Source organism: Malaclemys terrapin, chromosome 14, assembly GCF_027887155.1.
Source record: "Malaclemys terrapin pileata isolate rMalTer1 chromosome 14, rMalTer1.hap1, whole genome shotgun sequence".
NCBI classification, from domain to species: Eukaryota; Metazoa; Chordata; order Testudines; family Emydidae; genus Malaclemys; species Malaclemys terrapin.
The window spans coordinates 20,027,538-20,054,075 of record NC_071518.1 but is presented as its reverse complement, the minus strand read 5'-3'; the positions used below and the strand labels follow the sequence as shown (position 1 = coordinate 20,054,075).

Below are 26,538 nucleotides of genomic sequence, written 5' to 3'. Positions count from 1 at the left end.
TACATTGAATGAACTGTTCATAGGCGCCCATGTGAAGCCATGATCCATCAAAGGAACCTGGGCTGGAAGCCTCCCAGTCCTTGTTCCTGCCTCCATCTTTCCAAAAAGAGCAATGACTGGTGCCTTAGTGTACTGTGAACAGCAGGCCCCACAACAGCTGAACCTATAAGAATGATTCATCCGGAAGAGCCAGTCCATTGAATGAACAGCTGTTGAAGGCAGATAGAATTTGAATTTATTTACTCTGATTTCATTTTCTCAGAAATATCAGTATGTATGTTTTCCACCCTGGCTACACACAGATTTTTCCTGCTAATAGATATAGTGCATTCCAGATTTGGGAGTCAGTAAGTGAATACTGAAATTTGGTTCACGTGCTATAACACTGAAAACTATGGTACGACATACTAACCTGGGTCCTATTCAGGAAAATACGTAAACACGTGTTTAAAGTCCCACTGAAATCAATGGAACTTAAGCATAAGCATGGGTTTGAGTGCTGTCCAGAATAGTGATGGATTTAAGCAGGTGCTTAAGAGTTCTCCTGAATCAGGGTTCTGAGCAGTAAATATTTAAGACAGCAATCTGAAAAACAACAACAACAACAACAAAGACACTTAAACCGATTTTGTTGCTGCATGTGAGTGGGGAATTATTGCAACAAGTCTGAAATTAGACTGTCAGGGATTTTGGGGCAGGAATCTCCTCTCTGCTTATTATCCTGTAAAGCTCCTAGCATACTTTTGGGTGCAGTAAAAATAGTAATAATAATCTTAAATTTTGAGTACTTGATTTCACATTTTTAACATTGTGAACAAACTAGTTTTGTTCCATTTAATATCTCTAAGTTAGTTTAAAAGGAAAAATAAAAGAAAAATTTGAAACTATTTGGCTTGCCCATTTTACTGGCTCTGCAGAGATTGCATATTCCTTAACTGAGGGTTATTTGGGTTGTGCATTTTGCAAGCTCTACATGCCTGTGTATGTTATGAATACCTCGCTCTGTAGCTACATGCTATGCACCTGCCTTAACAGGTGGGAGAACTTGATTGGGCCAGCGGTGAAAGGGGGACAGCCCGAGCAGGGAGTGAAGGAGACATTGACTGAGGGACATCAGATAGGTCCGCCCCCTGGGAATCTCTGGCACCCATAGGCTAGCTGAGAGAGAGGAGTGTGGATTGGCTAGCATTACCTAGCTCCCTGACTTTAACCAGAGCAGGGGCCATTTGCAGCCTCTTTCAGCTCTGTTCCAGCAGCCCCACCCTACCCACCTGAACTAGTAAGAGGAATGTGGCCTGACAGATGCTGTCAGTCTAGCTGATCACCCATTTGGGGATCAGGAAGGAGTTTTGTCTCCTATGGGCCAACAGGCAGAGGACCAGGGAGTTTTTCGCCTTGCTTGCAGCAAGTACCTTCAAGCCACAGTAGATTGCATAGAAACGCTATTAGTACCTAAACAAGGTACTTGGTTGAATTATTAATCTGTTGCAATTTGTGGACAGTTTCCAGTGAGGTTAAAAGGATAATGGTTCCCAGAGGTAAAAGACCTGGGATTTTGCTGAGGAGCCTTGGGCTCTTGAGATAGGTTGAGACCATGTGGCCTTCGTGGGCCAAGGCCAGACCTTGTGGCTGAGGTCACCAGCCTTCTGGAGCCTCTCCCGAGTTAGGGGTTATATGGTAGGGGCCTTGTAACCCCCACACTGGATCCAGTTAAATGCCTGGAAGAGAAGAGTGGATGATGGGGGTAGTGCTCCTCCTTTGTATTCAAATTTAACAAAAGTTGCAGCCTGCTGTTTAAAATCCATCCATGAGTCTGCCCTCATTTTGCTGCTGGGTCCCCATCAGTGGCCTTGAGGAGCTACAAAGGGGACGTAAGTTCAGAGCTAAATGAGTTGTTGCGCTTGCAAGATCCACCACTTCTTAATATGAAACTATTAAGACCCTCAGTTTTACAATTTCATCCTGCTTTAGCGGCTAAGTGTAAATTTCTGTTAATAAACAGTGCTCCAGCTAACTATCTGTACCAGCATGTGTGCCACTATACCTTTAAGGGCACTGGCCCTGATTCAGCAAAGAATTTAAATATGCTTAAATTCCGTTGTCTTAAAGGAGCCTTAATCTGATTCTTAAAGTAAACTATGTGCTTAAGTGCTTTTGTAAATGAAATATGCTTTCAGGAATTGGGGTCTTGATCCTAACTTTGTGCCTGATTCAGCAAGTTACTTAAGTATATGCTTGACTTTAAGCGAGTGTTTTAGTAACTTGCTGAATTGGACTTTAAATGGGATTTATGAGTGTTCATTACTTCACAGGATCAACCCCCTAAATGCCTTATTAGAACTGCGGTATTGCTACCCCCAAAGGTTCAAAAATTGAATCAGGCTTCCAAAAGTCATGAGATTGACTTAAAAAGTGCAAGACATTAACAATAAATAAATAGGGGGTTAATTTGCCTTTTTGTTTTTGAGCTATTAGGGTTCATATTTGCAAGTTTTTCTCAAAATGTATAAGGACTAGAATTTTTTTTTTAAAGCTGAGATTCTTATGTAATCACATGACTCAAGGAGTTGGGGCTTTGAGAAAAATTTCAAATATTGTAAGACTTGCTATAAAAGCATGAGTTGGTTTTCTCTGGCCAACTACTAAATATAAATACACAACTATGTAATTTTTCATTGTGCCTGTCAGTTCTGTATTTTCAAACATTCTCTTAAAATCAGTGTTTGCAAACTTAGCACAGTATATACTGCTCACTGAGGTCCACTTGCTCAGCAGGTTTGCAGTTTCCCAGTTCAGCTTTTCTTAAGTCATTATTTGCCACAAACTGGCAATGCTTGATTGAATTTATTTTACTCTCTACTAGTCCTCTGCTACAATAAAACTGTCACTTGAAAATGATTCTTCAGATGATTCTTTAAGGAACTTTTGCATTTTGGTTCAGGGGTTATTTTCCTTAGATGCTTTTGAGCAGTGAAATCTTTTAACAGTGAAGTGCTCTTTTTTTAAAATGAAAACTTGTTACAAGTACACTGACCCATGAAGAGAAACATACACATTACTAATATAGCATGTCTTTGCAGAGACCTAGATCTCTCAAGGTGGTTACTCAAAGTTGGTGACTGTTTTTGAAAATGCTTGATTTTGCCCTTGTACTTCAATTTCCTCATCTATAAAATAGAGAGAATTACCTTTATGGACCTTACAACAAAAGCTATGCAGATTAAATAGTTAATGCTTGCAAAATACCCTGAAAATGGAAGTGCTAGATCAAAGCTAAGCATTATTATGTTTGTTTAAATGTCCACATGTGACAAGAGGAGACTGGACCTCTATAACTGTTAATAACTAGAACAGATTGTATTTGTCCCTCGAGTTCTCAACTATACTGTGCAATCTAAATACAGTACAGCCTATTCACAAGCAACTTCAGTGAAATGTGATGGCTAAACTGATTTCAGTTATGTAGGTAATAAAGGATTAACTCTCTTCATACGCAGTTGTTTTAAATTAATTTAGGGCCTGATCCTGTGAAGTGCTGACAACCTCAATTCTCATTGACTTCGATGGGATTTGAGAGCTCAGCACCTTTTAAGACTGGGCCCCTAATCTTTTGTTGGGAACATAAGAACTATAGCAGGAGACATTCCATCTGTATGTTCTTACAGTATGTACAGGATTTTGATACCTTTGTATTATTCAGTTTAAATCTTAATGTGTTGCTAGGTAACTAGCCATGTCCACAATGAAAAAACATCTAGACATTTTGTCCTCCTGGTCTTTGGCAGAGTTGTACCTATCAGTAACAAATAGTTTTATTATAACTGTATTTGCCAGCACTTTTGTAATAAGAGATTGGTCAGCTTTTTCTTCACTATTTTAATTATAGCATCAAAACAAAAAATTCATTCCAAGCTGAAATCTTGGCATTTGAGGACAGCTCAGAACCAGATATTTCTTTAATCTATTTTCAAAAATATCAGTCTGGTTATTTTAATTTACTTTAATCCAAACAAAATATTTATAAATTAAGCAAAGTTGACTGCTTTCTGCTCTTTTGTAGAGGATAACTTCTGTTTTAGAAAGATTTTGGGGGTAAATAATTAGTTTTCTTTATGAGCTAATTGATTTTTAATTTTCAAAAGAAATGTTAAGGTGTCAGATTTTGAAGTTTAAAAACACTTACTAGAGTTCAGGTTCAGCAATTATGTTCTACAGGATCTTACTACACTCAATATTGTGGATCCATTATTGGTGGTGATGGTATTTTTTATTTTCATTCTTTCATTTTGCTGTTTACTGTTTATATCTAATAGGTATTTATGGCATTTAATACACGTGCATTGTCATGTCTCTCTCAAAGTTCATATCAAGTCAAGGCAGCAGTTAAGAAGTAGACATTCTTTGCATTATTCTATATGTACTTTCAGAGCACAAATGCTGAAATGTGTTTGATTTCATTTTCATAGACATCTGGGATGCCTACACAATTTAAAAACAGCAGTAAAACAAGACTGGGCCCCAGATGCCCAGGAAATAAGCCACTCGGTCAAAACAAACAATATGGGCTGTAAAAACAAAACAGTTTGAGAGGAAGAGCTGCTGAATTGGGAGGAAAAACTAGTCCAAGATAAGGTGGCCTATACTGAAAGGTTTTCCAGTCAAGCTCTCAAGAGAGCTATAAAGGAATTCTAGAGTCATATTCAGAGAGGGAGTTCCACTCCCCCAATTTCATTCTTCTGTTCCATTCCTTGCTTATCCCTAAAAAAACCTGATTATTTGGGCTTTGTGTGGAAAGGGAAGAATTTTCACAGTATAAATGTATATAATTAAAAGCAGTAAAGCCTTAGTTCACTCTTTGCAAACTCTGCAGGACTTATCCAGACAAAAGATACTGTGGGTGAAATCCTGGTTCCATTTAAGTCAATGGTAAAAATCTCATTGATTTCAATAAGGCCAAGATTTCACCTATGATCTTTTGGGGCACACAAGCTCAACAGCTGTGGAACACAGGATGCCCACAGAGCCACTGCAGAGTAGCACCAACTAGACAGCTGTTAAATGCTTACAGTAGAAAGATGGGATACCTGTAAGATTTCGGATTAAAGGAAAAAGGATTGTTACACAGATCAGAGGTGATATCCTACTGAATCATACAGATACAGGAACAATTCCTTTTTGGACCTCACAGAGGAGCAAATTTACATAACCTTAGGACAAACAGACCAATATGGAACTTGATAATATATCACAGTTTTCAAAACCCACTGCACGCGGCAGATTACAAATCATTAGAAATAAAATAACTGTTTTTCTCAAAATTGTTGGACAAAATAAAAGCAAAAAGAGGTATGTCATTTTAGGAGCAGAAAAAGGCCCTTCAGCCCAGTGTAAAATAAATTGCCCTTTGTAAAACAAATTGCCTGTTGAGACAACAAAAGTTCCTGCCCATGTATCCAAAGGAGAAAAGTACATTTACAAAAATTCCTAACCTACAAACACAAGAAATTGAGTTTTCTGTCCTATCAGGTCAGTATGTCTAAATATTGTGTGTCTGAAGATGTATGTCTGAAGATGTCTAGAAAAGAGGGCGAACTCTTTCTTGTCTTACTCACACAAGGATGAGTGGTATTGGGACAAGAGAAAATGTAGCATTATTAACATATCTTTGCTAGACTTAACTTTTTCAGTAACCTAGAACAATTAGTGGTCTCATTTAATGTGCATTATTACTGTTTTCATGATATTTTGTATTTCAACACCATGAACCAAAGTGGTGCATTAAAGAGGGAGTTCCAGCCTTAACTCGGTTTCCTGGAATTTGTGCGTTTCAATAAGATCCTTACATTATTTAAACATATTTTTTTGTAGTTTATTATATTAAGATGTTTGGCCTGATCTAGATTATGTTACTTCACATAAGTGATGAAAGGGCCATTGTACTTTGCAACAGAATGATTGTTACTCATCCAGATCGTTGACCTATTTCTTTGACTCATAAGTACACTTTCTGAAGTTCTATTGTCTTCAGTAATGCTTTACACTGCTGTGTTTTACACCACTATTTTGAAACAGCTTTGTTTGACATGTAATTTTTAAAAGATTTATAAGGATTGATTGAAAAATACATGAAAGTTTTTTAAAAAAAAGTGACTATGAACTCAGTTTTCAGATGCCTAAGGGCTTCTTTTTCAGTAATACTTTCTTTAGGATTGTACACAATCTTAAATTAATAAGGACTAATTCAGCCCTAGTATAACTCCATTCTGACACAAAACTAGGAGGGGATTGCCAACACTTTGGAGGATAGAGCTAAAATTCAAAGAGAGCTTGATAAATTGGAGAACTGGGCTACAGATAACAAAATGAAATTCAACAAAGGCAAACATAAGGTGCTGCACTTCGGAAAGAAAAACCAGTTGCACAAATTCAGAATGGGGGATAACTGGCTTGGCAGCAGCACTGCTAAGAAGGATCTGGGAGTTGTAGTGGATTGCAACCTCAACATGAGTCATTAATTCAATGCTGTTGCAAAAAAAAAAAAAAAAAAAAAAAAGGGCAGCAGGAGCAAATTCAATTATTAACAGAGGTATAGCATGCAAGTCGTAGGAGATGACAGTACCACTCTACTCTGGCCATAGCTGGAGTACTGTGTCCAATTTTGGTCACCGCTGTATGGAAAGGATGTAGAGAAACTGGAAAGGATCCAGAGGTGAGTGACAAAAATGATCAAAGGGCTGGAATGCAAGTCATATGAGCAAAGGCTGAAGGAACTGCGTGTGTTTAGTTTGGAAAAGAGGAGATTTTTGGGGCTATGTGCAAATCCTGCAACTCGCGATGCTGCTAGGATGCTGCTCCTTTGACATGGCTGTGTAGCATCTCAATGGATATTTTGGAGATTCTATTCTGCTAAAGAGGAAAACGTTTTTTGAAGGTCATCAGCAGCCCAATGAGACCATATGTGAATTTGTATGTCATTTGCAAGGCCAGGACTGTTAATTTGGGAATGTTATGATGACCATGCTCAGGGATATTATTGTGACTGGTATAGCCAATGACCACCTGGGCGAACAGTTACTGGATGAAGATGCTAGAACTCTTAACTTTTGATGCCATGGTTGGTAAGAGTGAGGCATTTGAGAGGGCTCAGGCTGGAAGGGGTTCTATGTCTTAGACTGCTGCTACTCATGGATCTACATTTAAACTGTCAGCTGCTCCTCCTGCTTCCATCGCCCAGACTCCCTCTCCACAGCCTCGGCAGCAAAAGTTGCCAGCTGTTTCTGCTATAGTGTACAGGTTACTTGGCCGATTTCCCTGGGTGGATGGCTAGAACTGCTACGCGCTGGGCTTGCTGGAAGGAAGGACACTTTGTCAGTGTGCTGCTGGTTCACAGTGATGGGAGGCTTGAAGTGCACACTGTAAAGATGCATGAGTCCACCTTTACCAGGGACGCTGATGTTTCCTTTAGTAGGCATGTGGCAAGGCACCGGAGCTGGTATCCCATATCACAGAAATTAATGGTACACCACTGAAATGCATGATGGATATGGGTGCGGAAGTTAACATTCTCCCCTCTGGGTTAGTTCATAATCTGAACATTTGCCCAACTATAGCGGTTATAAAAACTTGGGATTTGTTTGCTTTGCAGACAGTGGGTGGAGCTGTACGCTCTGCTCTACAAAGGCATAGCCTTGACTGCAAAGTTTTACATTAAGGGCACTGCTGCAAATGCTGTTCCATTATTGTCCTACGAGCTGTGCATACAGCTTAGTATTATGCATGAACTCACACAGTACTCCTCAGGTGTAGTTATGCTGGCTATAATAGAACTCACACAGTACTCCTCAGGTGTAGTTATACTGGCTACACTAGAAGGGGATACCCAACATGTTGTTTAGTGACACTGTGATTTATTTAACGGTGATGGTGTTCTGTCCACAGGATATGTTTACTCTCTGCAGTTGGATTCAGACATCAAGCCTTTGCATCACTGCACGCTGTGTACCTCTTGTGGACAAGATCCATTTAGATCTGCATCACATGAAAGATAATGGTATCATTTGGGAGGTGGAAGGATCTATGGATTGGAGCTCACCCAGGATGACTGTAAACAAGAAGAATGGTGGCATTCAACTGTACAGAGATTTTAGGGCACTAAATGAATATGTGAAACATGAGCAGTTTCAATTCCCGACCTTCAAAGAGGTGACATGCTGGGGAAGTGGATCCTGGATTTTCTCTTTGTTGGCTTACCAATATGGTTATTAGAAAATACCAGTGGCTGAAAGATTGCAGTTGTTCTTGACTTTCAGCACGCAATTTGGGAGGGACTGCTATCAATGACTTCCTTTTTGTTTAGTTTTGGCTCCTGAGGGATTTCAGAGAGTGGTCTCTCAGCTCCTTGATAATATCCAGGGTGCATGTTACCATTTGGATGACATTATCATCTTTGCTGAGACCCTTCCTGAGCATAATGCTATTCTGGATCAGGTGCTAACCTGACTCTAACGAGCTGGCAAAAAGTACAGTTTTGCAAAAGATGCTGTAGAGTTTCTAGAGCATTCTCTGTCGGTCAATGGTGTGAAACTGACACCTGAATGGCTACATGCTGTTCCTTTGCTACTATTACCCACTGATTGTAACAGTTTATGATAATTCCTTGGCCCACCTCAATACATAGGTGGCCGTGCTCTGCCCCATTTTAGTACTCTTGTCAAAGCACTGTGGGATTTAACCCGGGGCCAGGGGCAGTTGGTTTGGACTAAACTGGTGTTTTGTCAAGCCTCTGTCGGATCCATGCCCATGCTTATTTTGATCCAAGGAACCCTGTAGTGATTTAGGCTGATGAATGCAATTGGGGTCTAGGTGCAGTTCTGCTCCAGGACGGATGGGCTAGTTATATCTGTATCCCACACTCTCACCCCAACGGAAGGTAAGTATTCCCAGATTGAACTAGAATTTTTGCTATTATACACTTCAAAGTCTATTTAGTGGGAAGACATTTTACATTAGAAACTAATCATTTGCCTATTTCTGGGCCTCTATGAGTGTGAGGCTGTAGCAGTGGGTTACTCAGTTACAGCAGTATAACTTTAATTTGGTACATATCAAAGGAAGACATAATTTCCTTGCCGATGCTCTTTTGAGAAATTCTGCTGGGTTGGCACCCTGTATGCAGAAATGGCAGAGTACTTTGTCTACATTCTACAAAATCCACGCCATGCTCATGGTGAATGCATGTGCTATGTGACATTTCTTATGCATTGGAGCCCAGGTGGTCATCCCAGCAGTGCTGCAACAGTCCTGGATGTGTCTCATGAAGGACATTTGGGAGTTAAGAAGATGAAGGAACTTCTGCATGGTTATGCTTGCAGGCCCAGGCTGTACTCAGACATTGAGCAGTGTATGAAGGCATGCTTAGCCTGCACAATGCATAGAATTACTGCTCCTCTGGCCCCTTTGAAATTGGTAGTCATAGACAGACCATGGCAGAGAATTGCAGTGGTTAGTACTGGCCCCTCAACTGCACTGCATGATGGCTACATGCTGTTTTTTGACTATTGTAGACTATTACTGACGTTACCCATTTGCATTAGTAATTTCACAAGGCACCTCAAACACTTGCCTAAACACTTTATTTCCAATGTTTGGGGCCTACTAGACAGCCTTGTTTCAGATGATGGGACACCTTTTGAATCAAGAGAGTTTGAAGGCTTTCTGACGAGTATTGGTATAGTACATTATAAAGCTGCTGTGTACCATCTCTAAGGAAATTGGATAGTGGGGAGACTGCGTGGGACTCTGAAGAAGCATTTACTGGAGGAACGTCGAGGTACACCCTTCCCTATTGCATTGAGTCATGGTTTATATGATATTCGGTGTACCTCATGAAAGTACTGGAGAAACCCCTTTCTACTGGCTCTTCAGCCAACCTGTGAGGACTAAGTTGTCTATGCTGATGGAAAAAGGTTCATTCCACCCCTTCCCCTGCGAAAGTTGGATCTCCTACCTTAAAGGGTTAGAAATGCTGGTAACTTGATGTAAATAAGAAAACTGCTTAAGCAAAGCTTGTAGCTTGTTAAAATTAAACTTTAATCACTAGAAAGTGTTTGTTTTGTTTGTAACCATATCTGTCTCTTTCTCTCTCATTTAATATCACTAACATTTCTGTTCTTTATTAATAAACTTACTCTTGTTTTATTATAAAACCAACTCAGTGCTATGTATTAAAGTGAAGTGCGAGTTTTCTGCTAACTTAGGCTGGTGTGTACGCTGTCTCTTTTGAGGCAGCGAACTTAATAATTTTTGTGAGTGTCACATGACAGGCACTGGACACTATAGAGAGATGTCTCCAGGGGAACTTGGGAATTGGGTGTATGCTACCTGCAAGGCAAGGTTTAGCCTGGAGAGTCTTGAGGAGTTTGTTGGTGGAGCTGACACACAGTCTAATTGCCAGCAAAGCTCACTCTAGCTGAGGCAGTGAGGTAACACAGTGACTAACGGCTCTGGATGTCCTGAGCCAGAACATCACAATAACACACATAAGGGAACAATAGAGGGAGCTATTAATTGGGGATTATGGGAGAATGTCCCTGCCTGACTCCAACCAGGCTGGCAAGGTTTCTCTTCCCAGGGCTGTGATGCTAAGAGGAGGCCAAACCCTTAAAGATGCTGACACAGAGAAGACCGGGAGCTGCATGGGTTGTCAGCAGCTGCCTGGGGGCAACCTCTGATAAAGAGAACCACAGAGTGCATACTTCAGGGCAATCTGCTTCCTTCAGCCCGAGGTTGAGGTAACTGGGCTGAATGGAACTTACCAAAGATTGCAATGAAAGGCAAAGTATTATTGCTTTTACCCTTTGCTCTACATGCTATGTATCTTTGGGTGAATTAATAAAGCTTTGTTTTGAAGAAGCTGTTTTTTTAAAGTCCCTTTAAGCAGCCACAGTCACAGTCTCCTGGAGGAAAGGGCTTACAGGTGCCAAACAGAGTTGGGCCTGTCATATTTACAGTTGGGAAATGAGGGCTACCACCCAGAGATCCATTTCCAGAGTTGTTGAATAAAATGGGTTCACCCTGGAGAGAGGTGAAGGAAGCCAGGAATGTCATCTGAGAGGTGCACTTGAGATGAGCAAAATGGGGTCTAAGGTGAGGCTTGCCCTGTTATCACAACACAGTGAAACACTCATCTCCAGCAGCCGATATTACACAAAACAGATATGAAAGATGAATGGATTTGTTTATTAAATTGAGTGATTAGCATGTGTATTCAATAATGGTGAATGACCTCTAGTGACAGAAAAGTTCCATAGTGAATGTAAGTTTCCAGATCTTCTTGGAATACAAAAAAGAGCTGATTAGTCTAGATTTGTTTGGCTCCTGTCCCTTATTAGCAGGACTTTTCCCTCCCTAACCTTGCACTAATATTCTGATGAACTATATGGTCAAATCAGTGTTGTTTATATAACTTTGGAGTATATTTGATTTTCTTCTTTTCATTTTCCTATTTCCTTCATATTGTGAATCTCAATATTTATTTTATTTAGGAACTTATTCATCTCTTTCTTTAACTCCTGCGATGATGATGATTTCATCAACTGAGTCTACTGCTTTATTATCATATGTCCAAATTAATTTCAACTAAATTTTTGGTTTTGGGTCTCAATTTAGAAATTGTTTTGATAGTATCCTCCTATTGTTAATGTTTACATCAACTTTGCCATTGCATGACTTTAACCACTACCTGTTAGCCTAAAACCAATCCAGAATAATAGGGAATAAAGGGTTGTACCATCTGATGGTTATTTTTGTGTCTGTACATTGTCTAGGCTCTTAATCACATGCTTAAATCTATGCCTATTCAGGACAGCACTTAAGTATGTGCTTAAAGTTAACTGTGTGTTTACATGCTGTCCTGAAGGGAAATGCTTTCCTGAATCACAGCCGTACTGGACAGGTGTCCAATCACATAGTAGTTACCACAGTTGGTATTAAGTGGAAGTCTCAGCAGAGTGGGAGCAAGAACTGAATGAGTAGGAGCTTCTTACCCCTAGAATTATCTTCTTCAGTTTAGAGGTGAAGCATATGGGCTGGTCAGGGTTGGAAAGTTTTTTAATTGTTTTTGTCTTTACAGTACCTTTCTGTGGGTGGCCAAAGGCCATGAGTCTCCTGGATCTTTCATAAACACTAAATTCATTTTAAAAATGAACAAAGTCACCTCAAAACTAAAACAGAAGTTTGCCCTTGCACAAATTCATCTGCTCGCTGCTTTTTTAGAACTGTAAAAGATTCAGTCTGGTCACTGCAATCTCACCTCTCTTTGCCACTACAAATAATTCTACTTCTTTTATTTTCACAGTGGTTTAAATAGTTGAGGTGTTTTGTCATATGGTTGATTAGTCCATATCCTCGCTCAATGCTCAAAAATGAAACTTTCCAAGGTACTCCTTGGAAACTTTACAAAGTACTCCTGATCAATGACCTATAGAGCAGTGATGATGACCCCATGAATTTCTACATTCATCTAAATATAGAACTCTTGGTACACTTTTCTGCTCTTGTACTTTATTTTCAACCTTGCTCACCATCACATATCTGTAGCAATCTTGAATAACTTGCTTTTGATGTTCAACAGCAATAATAAAGGGGAAATTTTCAAAGCCAGATAGGGCAGTAAGGTACCCAGTTGCCATTGAAAGTCAATGGGAATAGGGGGCTTTATTTCTATTTTGTCTTTGACAATCTCCCAAAAATGTTTTGCTTTGATCTTTGAAACGTGAGAATTTCTTACTGGTAGAATTTTTTTAAATGAATGAATCTAGGAATCGGAACACTGGATACTAGCCCTAAAATGGAACTTTGTGACCTATAGATTTTTTTAAAGTGTGGGCCAAATTCAGGTCCCATTCACTGAGGCATAGACCTATTTATTCTAAGCAGAGTTAATGTGGTCCCAAATTCTGACCTAAGTGCAGCCTCACTGGAGTCCACCATGCAAATTATTCTTTCCTTGTGCAGAAATAATCAACCGAAGATGTGAAATGACTAAGTCAGTGACCACATACAATAAAATGGGGTAGCCATGCCCTGTGCCCCACCAAAGATCACTCCTTTGGTTTTGGAGAATCTAAACTGGAACACAACTTTATGCAGTGATACTGCTGACTATTTTTATGTATACAGAATTAATGCTGTATACTATATCAAACCATGCAGGAAATCTGTGTCTGGGTGAAACAGGAGGCATTTTGACTTGTCTAGTGGATGCTGAGTGAATTAACATGCTGATGTGTTTGGCCTTTGATGGAAGGACGAGCGGGTGCTCACTCTGTGACAGTAAATGTCCTGCTAGCCAGATTAACAAGTTGCATCGGGAACAATTTTGTAGATAACTACTTGCCTAATTTAAGTACAAGGTTCAGTCCTGTAATACTTTCAGGCAAAACTCCAATGGAGGTCAATGCCTGGGGAACCTGTGGACTGAGTCAATAATGAATAAAGAGAGAGGCTGGTAAGCTAAAAAACACATTTACTAATTTCCTTCAGATTTGCAGGAGAGCAACATTTGTGTATTTTCAACATTCTGCCATATACAATAATAGAAGCAGCAGGCAGGCATGGAAGAGGGATGTTGAGATGTGCACTTGACTTTGTGTTCTTGGTGGTGGGAAATGCAGTAGAGAAGCTGCAACTCCTTCTTTGGAGGACTGATGGAATTTTTTCGGGAACAGACAGAAAAATAATATTGCTAGGATAGGTTACATTTTGGGCATTTCAGCTTTGACAAATACTCTGTAATTGTATGATGCCTGCCACCAGGATAGGAAAGAAAGCATAGCAGCTAGGAGAAAAAAGCAAAACAAAACCAAACCAATGGAGACTTCAAATGAAAAGCTTGGGGGGAAATTAAAATAAAAGGCTGCCTCTACCAAACCAGCTCTGCAGGTTGTGAGGCTGCCAAAGCAAAGGAAGTCAGACATTCCTAACAGAAAAGGCTACATTATATTAGAAGGAAATGAATCAAAAGGCACAGGAAAAGGAGATTTATGGAAGTGCTGAAAGCTGGCACTGTACTGCCAGACCAGTAGTAACACATTACCAAAGGATGCTACCTTTGTTTTCTTGTTTATCCGTGAAGTGGCAAAAGCCACTGTTCTAAAGTATCCAAATTTCTGATAATCCACGCAAGACACCTTAAGTATGGAAATTTCCAGTAGATTTTGGGACATCCACAATAGAAAACCCATCATTTTAGCTCTCTCATCCTAGTGGTTGCATTCTGCACAGCAAGAAGTTGTCACTTGTAGGGAAGGATAGAAAAAAAGTCATTCTGTACGTAACCTCTGCCAACTAATAAACTGGAAACAGAGTTGTAGTAGAAGACTTTCCCTTAAGCATCAGGAATAGTACAAACAACTCTTTGAGTCTCTAAAAAGTTCATAATTAAGATCGCAAGATTGAATTCCATTGTATCCTGTTCCTCTCCTTTCAAAAGCATATGAAAATGACCTGGTCATGTAACTTTTTTTTTTATTGTTTTGGTTCTTGCTCTTTGTACAGTACAGGGGTCACTTTGCATGTCACATTCTCCTGAATGGAAATCAACTGTGGCAGGAAGGCAGAAGGAAAGACAAACAAAATTGTTTTTGTGTACTGCAAGACTCAATTAGGAAAATTGAATGTTAAATTGTTTTGTTTTTTCCCTTTTTGCTGCCAGGACTCTCTAATTAGAACTTTTTTTCGTCTTCTCTCTCTCTCTCTCTCTCTCTCTCCATATAACCCACTTTAGATTGCAGAGGTGAGCTTTAAGCTCAGAGAACTTGAAGGATTTCCATGGCACATTATCACACTTACGTTGAACTGTGCTATGTTTTAACTTGATGGTGGAGTTGAAACATATTTTCCACTCCCAGATATCTGCCTTCAATGATCCTAATAGATAACTACATGCTGGTATGGCCATAAATATCTCTATGGCAAGATTTCACCACCACAGTTTATTCAGCAAAGTGGTGGTACACAAATTCAAATCACTCAGAATCATTGCAAACGTTGGGTGGGCACCTCTAGGTTTCTTTTTCTCCCTCAGAGTAACCTCCAATTTTCCCCACTGACAACATCAAACGTCTTCCTTTTATTCTTGGTTGTAAGACAGAAACTCACCGTGTTGGATACTATAGAATTCCAAATCATGGCTGCTTCCCAGCTATTCTTTTAGTAAGTCTGGATAATTAGTGTTCAGTAATTATGAACCTGAGTCTGGGCTAGGACTCAGGATTTCACTGACATAATTTTTTTGCAAAAACCTGTTAAATCAGTAGCAGTCTGTGGCTATTTGCTAGCAAGAAAGAAGTATCATGAATCAGAAATCTCACTGCTACCCTTAAAAGTGATACTTCTGGGAGTGAAGTCACAGCATTCAGACAGTGGGTTGCCATTTGGGAGGGCAAAGTCAGGTAAACAAAATACTTATTTTATTAAAAAATGTTTTTAGATGAATGTACCTGTAGATGAATAGGTTCTTCTGAACATATCTGGAGGTACCCAATGTCTCTTGAACCAGGTAAATTGATAAACCGTGATCATCAGTAAAATAGGAAATATGTTGAGTTTTAGCTAGATATGAAAAGAACAGGAGTACTTGTGGCACCTTAGAGACTAACAAATTTAGTAGAGCATAAGCTTTCGTGGGCTACTGCCCACTTCTTCGGATGCATATCAAATCTTATTTTATTCTTATAAAATTATTAGCCAATCTAATAAATTTGTTAGTCTCTAAGGTGCCACAAGTACTCCTGTTCTTTTTGTGGATACAGATTAACACGGCTGCTACTCTGAAAGCTAGATATGACTTCATTGTCCAATTTCTTGTTTTTCTAAAGAGTGTAATATAAAGAGACTGATTTACAAAATTAGCTACATGCAACTGACAGTGTAAAAATGTGCATGCAGCTCTGTACCAAATTTGTTTGTGCAAGTAACACAATTAGGTTAACTACATGAGAGCATAGCACATCAGTTGCTTGCTACCTTTTGTACATAATTGCCCAATTTACGTCACAAAGGACATGTACATTTGCAGGTACATTTTGCAAATATAACGGATAATGGTGAATTTTAGGCTGAAAGGTTGTGTCTATGCTGCAATCACGAGATGTAATTATAATTTGTGTAGACATACTCGTTCTAACTTTCATCTAGCTAGCTCAGGTACCAGAACTACCGCAGTCTGGGCTTCAACGTGAGCTAATCACCCAAGGAATTATCAATGGTTTCCTAACATGCTTGTACAGCCCATGATGCTGTGGCGTGACTGCTCCCTTACCTGAGCTAGCTATATTAAAGCTAGCTCAGGAATGTTTATGCAAGTAGAATCACACACTGAGATTCCTATGTAGACATATCCTGCATCACGTTAATTATGTTGTAGTTTTTAATTGTTCTCAATTCCTGTGTTTTTCTAACAATGGCATATGGTAAAAATTACATAGGGTCAAGTCCTGAAGCTCCTTTGTTTGCTTTTACTCAATCTGTGCTCAGGAAAAAGTCCCATTGAAGTCAAATACGGGGAAACGTGGTCTAGATGAAATTACTATAAGGTGGGAGCACAACTGGTTGAAAAAAACATGCTCAGAGTAGTTACCAATGGTTTGCTATCAAACTTGGAGGATATGTGTAGTGAGGTTCCACAGGGCTCTGTTCTGGATCTGGTACTGTTTAGAATTTTTATTGATGATCTGGATGTTGAAGTGGAGAGTACACTTATCACATTTGCGGATGACACTAAGCTGGGAGGGATTGCAAGTACTTTGAAGGACAGGATTAGAATTCAAAAAGACCTTGATAAATTGGAGAATTGGTCTGAAATCAACAAGATGAAATTTAATAAAGATAAGTGCAAAGTATGACACTTAGGAGGGAAAATCAAACACATAATTACAAAATGGGAAATAACTGGCTAGAGAGTAGAACTATAGAAAAGGATTATGGGGGTTATACCGGATCACAAATTAAATGTAAGGAAACAATGTGTTATGAAAAAGGCATATATGCTGGAGTGCGTTAACAGGAGTTTTGGGACATGAGAGGTACGTCACAGAAGGTAATTGTTTCACTCTACTTGGCACTGGCCTCAGCTGGAGTACTGTGTCCAGTTTTGGTCACCACACTTTAAGAAAGATGTGGAGAAGATGAGAATGCAAAAAAAGAAAAAGAAAAAAAAATACAATGTTTAGAAAAACTATGAAGAAAGATTAAAAAACTAGGCATGTTTAGGCTTCAGAAGAGAAGACAAACGGAGACCTGATAACATTTTTCAAATATTTTAAGGGCTGTTATATATAAACAGGATGGTGGATCAATTGCTCTGCTCTCCATGTCCACTGAAAGTAGGACAAGAAGTAATGGACTTAATCTGCAAAAAGGGATATTTAGGTTAGATATTAGGAAGAACTTTCTAATTATAAGGATAGTTAAGTACTGGAATAGGTTATTGAGGGAGGCTGTGGAATTCCCATCATTGGAGGTTTTTAAGAATAGGTTACATAAACACCTGTCAGGGATAAGTTAGGTATACTTGGTTCTGTGAATGTGGAGGGATGACTTCTTGAGGTCCTTTCCAGCCTTACATTTCTATGATTGTATGTAAAGCATGCATAAAATATCAATGAATTAACACTTTGGGATTTAGATATCTTGTTTGCAAACTTGGTGTTTGAACAATTTATGCAATAGTTGTAAAAATATTTAATAAATGATAGAAGCACATGAATAATTACTTTTAAAACTGCATTAATTTAATCTAGGTGAGTATTGGTGAACCTTCATTTATAGTACTGCTGAATATGTTAACATGCAATTAATAGCTGAAACCCAGAATAGGTCTTCTTTTCTTGTATGTGGCTGTGTTTAAAAGAGAGAGACCAGGTAGCGTGCTCCTACAGAAGCTCTCAGGCACATTACAAAATTCTGCAGTAGAGATGAATTGCCAGAGAGGTTTGTTACCACTACCAAACACAGTGTCCAGCTCTGTAGACATTAAGAAATGGTCTCTTTTTGAATTGGAACAGAAGGTTTTTGTATTTAGTTTTGAGTTTACAACAGGGTATCCCATAATTCTTTACCACAATCTAACTCAACCTTTTGGGCTGTCTTCTTCAAGTATTAGTTTGTCTTAATGCAAATGTTTTTAAAAAGTTACAAATGTTACGAAGACTGTTCCTGCTTCACATCAGAAACTTATGCCGATGAGGGAAGATAGAAGTCTGTCCACTGGGATGGAGCAGTGGGGGTGTAGGCCTTTATATTCTTGCCTGAACATTGTACATTATTATTCATATAAGCAACTATTTGTTGGGGTTTCTTCATATTTATTTATGCTACACTGAAATAGCATTTCTCACCCCTCACCTCATCCTACTCCTTAGAACAGAGGTTCTCAACTGGGGGTGGGCGCCCTTGGGGAGGCCCTTGTCTTTCGAGCGGAGATTCACTGAGCCTTCTGATGGCTCTGTGGTTATGGTAGAAATGTATGTGGGGCAAACGCCAGGTCGCATTGCCACTCCATCAGGTTTGGCCTAGCTGTCTCTCTGTCATGACAGAGGGCTGGCCATGCCAAATTTGAATGAATGGTGTTGCGACCTGCCACACCAGATTGCAGTGCCACTCAGGTTTGGTCCTGCTGCCCTAGGCAGGATATGTTGCCCTAGGAAGCTGCCAAGTTTGCCTATAGCTATAGCCCTGTGAAGAGGCAAAAACTTCTGACTAGAGTATATACTATCACTGCCTTCTATGGGATGGAATTGGAATTGATCAACTATAGGGCATAGATCTTCTATTAATAATAGCAAACAGATTTTCCTTTAGCTCAAGTGGCAGAAGCCTGTACTTTTGGAGCAGGAGGAAGTGAGTTCTCCCTCAGCTGCAGCTATGAAGTTTCAAGTGGCCATGCTGTGTTACACTATGACAAATGCAAAATCTTGAGAGGCCATGGATTTGCTACAGTATCCTCCAGTACACCAGATAATGACACTTACAGACATGAAAGAAAGATCATCCAACAGGACAAAGTACTGTCACCAAATTGGCACTCTACCATCAATTCACTGTGCTAAGGAACACTTGGAAAGCAAAAGGAAAACTAAGAAACTATTTTTATTTCCAATTACAAATATAGTAGTCGTGCTTTATTTGAAACAAACAGAAGTAGCAACGGCAGAATTGTTCATCACATATGTATATTGTCTTGTTCATGATACTTTTCAAATAACACCCATTCATCTTCACCCCCGTATTGTAAGTTTTCAATTTGAATTATTGGAAATACATGATCTTTTAGGGTAGCGATCTGTAATTAGGTGTTTGTAAGATTTCCCATTGAAAGCCTGACTTTAAAAGGACTTCTAATGTATCAGTTTTAAATTTTATTGGCTTACATTTTGGTGTAATGTGTACAAGTTAACAGTATATAGTAAATTACTTTTACTTAATTAAAATTCTTTTCTGATGCATTTTCTGAATCTAAAATGTACTTTTATTAGTTAAATATTGTATATTTACTATAATATGATATAGAGGCAACAACCAAGAATGTTGTATGCAAAATAAGGAATATACTTACTTACCCCTTGACTCAGATGCAGAATGAGTAGAGATACGCTCCTGCTGTGAAATCCTGCCCTATTGAAATCAGTAAGATTTTGACTTCAAAGGGGGTGGGATTTCACCGCTGACATTTAAACACTTGAAAAATGTTACAGAGACTCACTTTTTCAGATGGTGCAAATCCAAGATAACGGCCAGAATGGGGTTTCCCATCACTTCAAAAGTTTGACTATGGTTGCAGTTAGTTGTTCCCAGCATTCACTAATTTGGAAAAGGTTGAACCCATCATTAATGTGAGTTAGGTTCTGTTTCACAGCAAATGTGCAGGAGAGGTTGATAATGCCACTTCAGGGCTATGGACAAACTGGTTGTTCTGTTCAAAGAGTCTTAAAATAGATATTCTATTGAGATGCTTAAGTCACTTTGGAGATGACTTTGGAAAGTTTTATGATTTCAAGTGCCATTAGACTGTGGAATTTAAAGGACTGATTGTAATGTTATATGCATAGGCATGCGCTGCCACATACCATGTACAAAGCCACTACTGTTATTACTCATAGCTGTGCATTAGTAGAGATTTCAAGATATGTGGCAATGCTACCCATATGTATGATATTCAAATTAAGTCTAGCACATGGGATTCTAGGATTTTCTGGGTGTTTTTACCAAAGCATGGAATAAAATTCAGCAGAATTCTCAGGATCTTTCTGGTGGTAAAGGCCATCTAACCCAGGATGGATTAAAAATTGATTTAAAAAAATTGGATATTTATTTAAATACATTTTTTTTAATTAAAACTTATTTAAAATTAAATTTGAAATTGATAACCAATGTTCAGGCCTAAACTTAGTCTAGTCAATTCAAATAATTTAAATTAATACAAAAGATGGCAGTAAACATGTACTGCTTAATACTAGGTTTCAGAGTAGCAGCCGTGTTAGTCTGTATCTGCAAAAAGAACAGGAGTACTTGTGGCACCTTAGAGACTAACAAATTTATTAGAGCATAAGCTTTCGAAGTGGGCTGTAGTCCACGAAAGCTTATGCTCTAATAAATTTGTTAGTCTCTAAGGTGCCACAAGTACTCGTGTTCTTTTTGCTTAATACTAAGTTTTAAAGAAAGTCAGACCACTGAACTGGTGAAAGTCACTGGCTAAGCACCTGGAACCAGAGTTTGTTAAAGTGCTTACACCTGTTTTTGACAGCAGTAGCCAATTCTGCAGGTGTAGAGAGAATATTTTCTTCATTTCAATTAATGTAAAGCTGGATGGTTACCTGCCAAGATTTGTGGGAAGATGTCCCTTTTTTTCCATGTGGAAGTAGGGGTGTCATCTTCCTGGCTCTGTCTCCCCCCATCATCCTACAACCCATCCCATAATCCTGAGATCTCCTTGAGGTATCCAGAGGGAGACAGGAAGTAGAAGGAGACTGGTGGACTTCTTCCTGGCTCTGTCTCCCCCCATCATCCTACAACCCATCCCATAATCCTGAGATCTCCTTGAGGAATCAAGAGGGAGACAGGAAGTAGAAGGAGACTGGTGGACTAAGACCATCTTACCACACCATGGTAATCAGTAGGAAATCCACTGTAAAAACCAGGAAAGCGTTAGGCTGTGGAGCTGCCCAATGCGGTGGAAACCTCTTTAAGAGGGATGGGGGTGAGGGATGGTGGGGGAGGCAGGGCACAGGGGATCAGGAGAGACCACAGAGACTCTAGCAAATCTCTTGAAATCCAGGAAGATTTCAGGGATCTGTGGGTGTTGGGAGCTGTTCATTTCCCCTGCTCATTACTGAATTAAGTTACATCAATGTTATTCCTACTCTGCACCAGTGCAGTAGGTCAGCATTAGGAGTTGCGCTGGTATAATTACACTGATGTAGTTATATTAGTGCAATTTTTTAATGTAGAAAAGCCCATACTCTCCCCAGTAATTATGCCATTGAATGCAGAACTCTTTGCAACATGACAACTCCCCTTTGTCTTTTAAACAATTTTCTTAATTATATTGATAGCAGTTCCATCAATCAGTTACATAGCAGTTATTATTTCAAGTGAATTAAACAAATTATAGGCCCTGTCTTGCCAAAGAGCAGAACCTGCCGGCGCTCTGTGACCCACCCAGGTTGTGCAGCCATGGTGACTACTTTGTATCCTCATGGGGGGACACCTTCCCCTCCCAGAGGCTGTGTTTGACTCTACTAAGTTCAACTGCTAGTCTGACAGTTGGGAGCTTGTGGATGAGGTCAGGGAAGGTACTGAGCATGTATAGCACCTCCATGGCCTCTTAGCATGGGGCAGATTCCTCCCCTGCTGCAGATGGGGTGGCACAGCCCAAATACATCTCTCTGACAGCTCCGAAACACAAGTCAAACAAGGTGACATGAAGGGATTGGAAACCCATTAGAATCACCGTATCCCCATGGTAATTAACTGGGGAGAGGACATGAAGAGTGGGGAGACAACACACCCAGTTACAGAATTGCTCAGTCTGTCAACCTTAGTGTAAGTTTCCCAGTATGTGGTAGTTTTCTTAAAGCCATAACTACCAGGTCCATGTGACGATTTGAGAATCCCAGCTTTTGGTTATAAAAGGAACGTTTCTAGCCCTCATGGTTCTCTGTCCCTGTGCAGCTCCACAGCTCACACTTGTGGCCTAGTTTATCTTCTCCCAGACCAATTGCTCCGAGCACAGTTTGAGCTGGAGAGCAGGTAATTCATGTCACTTTCAGGGAGCTACATTCCCTGTACAGCTGCCCCAATAATAACTTGCATGTATATATCACCTTTCATCTGAAAGGGCTCCCAAACACTTTACCAAGGTTAACAAAGGGATGTACAAATCGTAAACTTGTAAACTTACAATCTGCCCTGACTAAGGATGGTGTGTAGCTGCATCACCCCAGGAGCAGACTGGAGAATGTGACTCTGTCACAATTCCACCCATACTTCACCTGGGTTCTGGGAGGCATGTGTGTGAGTCTGTGCACTTGGATATCTACACTCTTTGACAAACTGGGGATGGATCCAGGGCTCCTCTCACTTTTGCCTCTCCAGCCTCCCCCCATCCATTTGCTCCTAGTGAAAAATACTGGGTAAGTAGCCTGTGCACTGCCAAATGCCCCCCACCTCTCACATGGCCAAGCCAAAATCTGAGCAAGACCAAACAAGGGATCAAGGTTGAGGGTGGAGCTTACGCCCATGTGGGTAATTAGACTAGGTAGTTACAGCCCTTAATGAGACTCCTTGTTGAGTATGGCCCATAGTGATCATGTCACTCACCGCTGACATACAACCACCTATGAGGTGAACGTAGCAGTGGTTTAACACTGCATAGAAACACTACACAACAGCTTAAGGCATGAAGTGAATAAGAATAGCATATCCAAATGAAAATGAATCAAGAATTTAACTAAGCAGATTATAATTATCCAAACTGGCATCTGGCCAGCACACCAGGTCAAATGGCCCAGCTCTTGCAAAAAGATCTCTTAAATACCCTTTAAGAGATTGCCACAAGGCCTTTAGTGACTATAGATGGTTAATACGTAAATTTTACATCTGATCCAATGTAACATTTGTTATAAATTCATTTCCATTTGTTGGCATTGGTACTTTGATGCTGCGTCTGAAGAGACTTTGATTCGGATTGTTAAAAGTTTGGGATACTTTGGGCACTATAGTTAAAACAGGTAAAATAACAGGTCTTGTTAGTGTGTTCCTTAAGCCACTCCTGAGTGAAGATGGTTAGTTTAATGTAACACTGCCCAGGTTATGTTCAGAAAGACTATTATGTTCAGAAAGGGCCAAATCTTAAAGCAATAACATAAGCAGTCTCAGTGACTTACTGATGTAAGTAAAAGTTTAGGACCAGGTGCTAGGATTCTATGGAATTTTGCATTGAAATGAGCACGCAATATCAATTGGGATTACACACACAGAGAGAGGTGTAAGAATGGATGATTGACTGTTTGCAGATACTCAAGAAATCAATACAGTCAGCTCAAATTTCTAAAATGTGTAATCAAAATAATATAAAATCCATATAACAATAATGAGCTACTGGAAAAGTAGCAGATGATATATTCTTAATCTTAGTACAACCACAATACTCATTGTGTTCAGCAAGATGATGAGATCAGTAGGATACGAAAGGCAATGCAAATAGTTCAGGTTCAGACCAGATTGGTTTTGAGAGTTTATAATTCAAAAAGAAATGTTAATACAGTACTTATTTAACTTTTAGCTATGTTATTAATAATTCTAATAGTTGGTTTTGCCTGTAGAAATAAAATGAATGGATTCCTTTTCAAGCATAGTCTTAATCATCAAGAAAGATGAACTGGATGGATTGTAGACTTTTGACATTTGGAGCAGGCTCACTGTCCTGTATCCTTGTGCGTATTTTTAATCTCCTGTTTGTAAAGTGTAAAATGCCAGAGCTCTGGAAACAGGTACCAGTTACCACTTTTCATAAATACATTGTAAGAAATCATCTCTGTAATGCAATAGAATGTTATTTCTTTGTGGACAGTTTATTGGTATTGGAAAAATCTGATTTCATCTCATCACTTAATATAGTTATATTAGTAGATGAAAGACGACTGTGGTACAATAGATGACAGTTAATATGTTGAGCTTCTTATCTATTGACTTAGTCTTGTGAATGGAGTTTTATTTGTAAACCAATTATATTTTGGCATTTCAGATGTAGACAATGATTTGTAATAGGCTTTAAATCAAAAGTGGTTAAAATCTATTTTGGATTACAATGCTGGATGCTTTGGCTGACAACTTTAGGTCTTTATGTGGACTTCTACTGTTGCCTTTCTTTAAGATAACAGAGAACTTGGGTTTGGCACATACTGTAAAATGCAGCGTGGAAGGTTCTGAATCTCCTGTAGGTCAGCAACTTCTATCTACAGCTCCCCTTGATTATGGTGACACTTTCCGTATACTGGCTTTTCAATCAGAATTTTCAGGAATTGTAGACTTTGGCATCAGTCTATGTGCTGGCATATTAATCAATGCTATAGTTTATTACACCACCCTCATTTTGTAAACGAAATGACCGAATTCTAGGAGTTTTATCTATTGGATTGAAATACAGGCAGCACATAATAAAGTTATTGTACCTAGGAATTTTCATTGCATGGGAAGGGAAAGTGTTTCATGTTAACAAATGAGTGCCTATGAAATGCATTTTATTTGTCAATCTTTCTTCTGTCTATATATAATAAATAGTGCTCAATCACTATTAATTCCCCGATCCCCATATGCCAGAAGAGAGCTAAATTCATTAATCTGCCTCCCCAGGGTACAATGATGAAGAAATGAAATACAACCACTTCGTTGTTGTTGCATGCACGCTGCAGGGAGCTTAGCAAAGGCACTCACAGCCCTGATCTCTGCTCGCCACCAGCCTGCGCGTTACCATTTACCCCCCCGCAGAATAATGCTTTCAAGCAGCAACGGGGATCGACCACGTTTAATGATAAACCCTTCTCCCAACGCGCACACACTTACTTGGGGTCACAGCCGGGGCCGCGCCAGCCCATGTTGCTCCTTTTCGCTCGGTGCCCGGCGGGGGCAGCGATCTCTTACCTATAATGATGGCACAGGCGCTGACGAGCCCGATCTCCTTCTTCAGAGTCACTCGCTCGGAGCTGCTGCTCCGGGGCGGCCGGGGCGGCGCTGCGGGCGGCTGGGCTGCGATGCTCTTCCGGAGGGTCTGGTGCTGGTTCTCCCCAGCCATCTCGCCCCCGCTCCTGGAACAGTCCCCGGCGACTCCCTTCCCCTCTGCCCCGCTCAGCCGGAGAGCCGCTGGAGAGCGCTCCAATGGCAGGCGCATGCGCTGCTGCCCGAGCTGAACTAATGAGGCGCTGGGCAGCGGCTCTGGCTCGCGGGGCCATTGGGGGGCTGCCCGGCCCCCCACGCGGCGCTGTCCGGGGAGCCTGATGGGACAACCCGCCCTGCTGCAGAATCTGCCCCTTTCGCTTCTGCCCATGCTCCATCCGCAAACCACGGACTCCAGGGGCTGCCCGCGGGGACGGTGTGAGGGGGGCGCACATGCCCATTAGGAGAGCGACGCTGCTGCTCCTACCCGCCCTTGGCTCGGAGCGTCAGTCTCGTTCTGCCTCGGAGTGGTCGGGGAGCCGCACGAGGAGGGGAGTGGGGGAGGTTGAGAAGCCGAGCAGGGGTGCAAGGTGTGCGACAGCCAATGGCAGGGCTGTAAAAACTACGAAATGGCTTTAAAATTCTGATCTGGATTTAAACTAGGGGAACAGAAAACATCCAGACTGTCAAAACCACCCCCAACTGTCTGTGTGCGCTGGCAGAGCTTCCCCGGTACTGGGATTAGTTGTTATGTAGCCGGACAGTCTAGGGGGTGCTGGATCTGCCAGGAACCTCCCTCCCTTTGGGATTTGTCATGTTCCTGATGCTGGTGATACCGTGGTGTGTTCCCAGGAAGGTTTCATAGCGCAGGACCATTTTATTCTATCAACAAATTGCCCAAGACATGTAATAAGCCTCTCACTTCTGAGTGTCTTTCAAATCAGATTTTGATTCACATTTTTCTTTAAACCATTTTTGTTTGTTGGCTGGTTGTTTTAGGCTTATTTTTTTTCTCCAACAGAACTTACTAATGTCACCAATTTTCTTATTAATGTTAATAGCTATAGAAATGCTTTGCCAGTTCTTTCAAATTTTTTGCAAAAACCAATAAACATAGTTTATTCTTCTAATGTTCAATATAATAACATGATTTTAGGTTTATTTCTGAATAATTGTCTTTGGCCACAATCTTACCTTAATAAATGATGTAAGTATAAATGAATAGTCTGGTGATGGAGCAATTTTCCATCAGCATTCTCTGGGGCTGGCTTGAAAGGGAAGTCCGTGCTTTTCTGTTAACTTCAGCTACTTGTTTGATGCAAGAGA

The 26,538-nt window shown here is 40.2% G+C and overlaps 1 protein-coding gene across 1 annotated transcript in view; it reads right to left on the bottom strand.

Moving 5' to 3' along the window:
* The window catches only part of SLC7A10 (solute carrier family 7 member 10), a 74,282-nt gene extending 48,128 nt beyond the window's left edge, over positions 1-26,154 (bottom strand). The window contains exon 1 of the mRNA XM_054049100.1: positions 25,201-26,154. Coding sequence (XP_053905075.1) covers positions 25,201-25,603 — 403 coding nt within the window. The 5' untranslated portion in view covers positions 25,604-26,154. The remainder of the gene's footprint in view (positions 1-25,200) is intronic.
* Between the last annotated feature and the right edge of the window lie 384 nt (positions 26,155-26,538).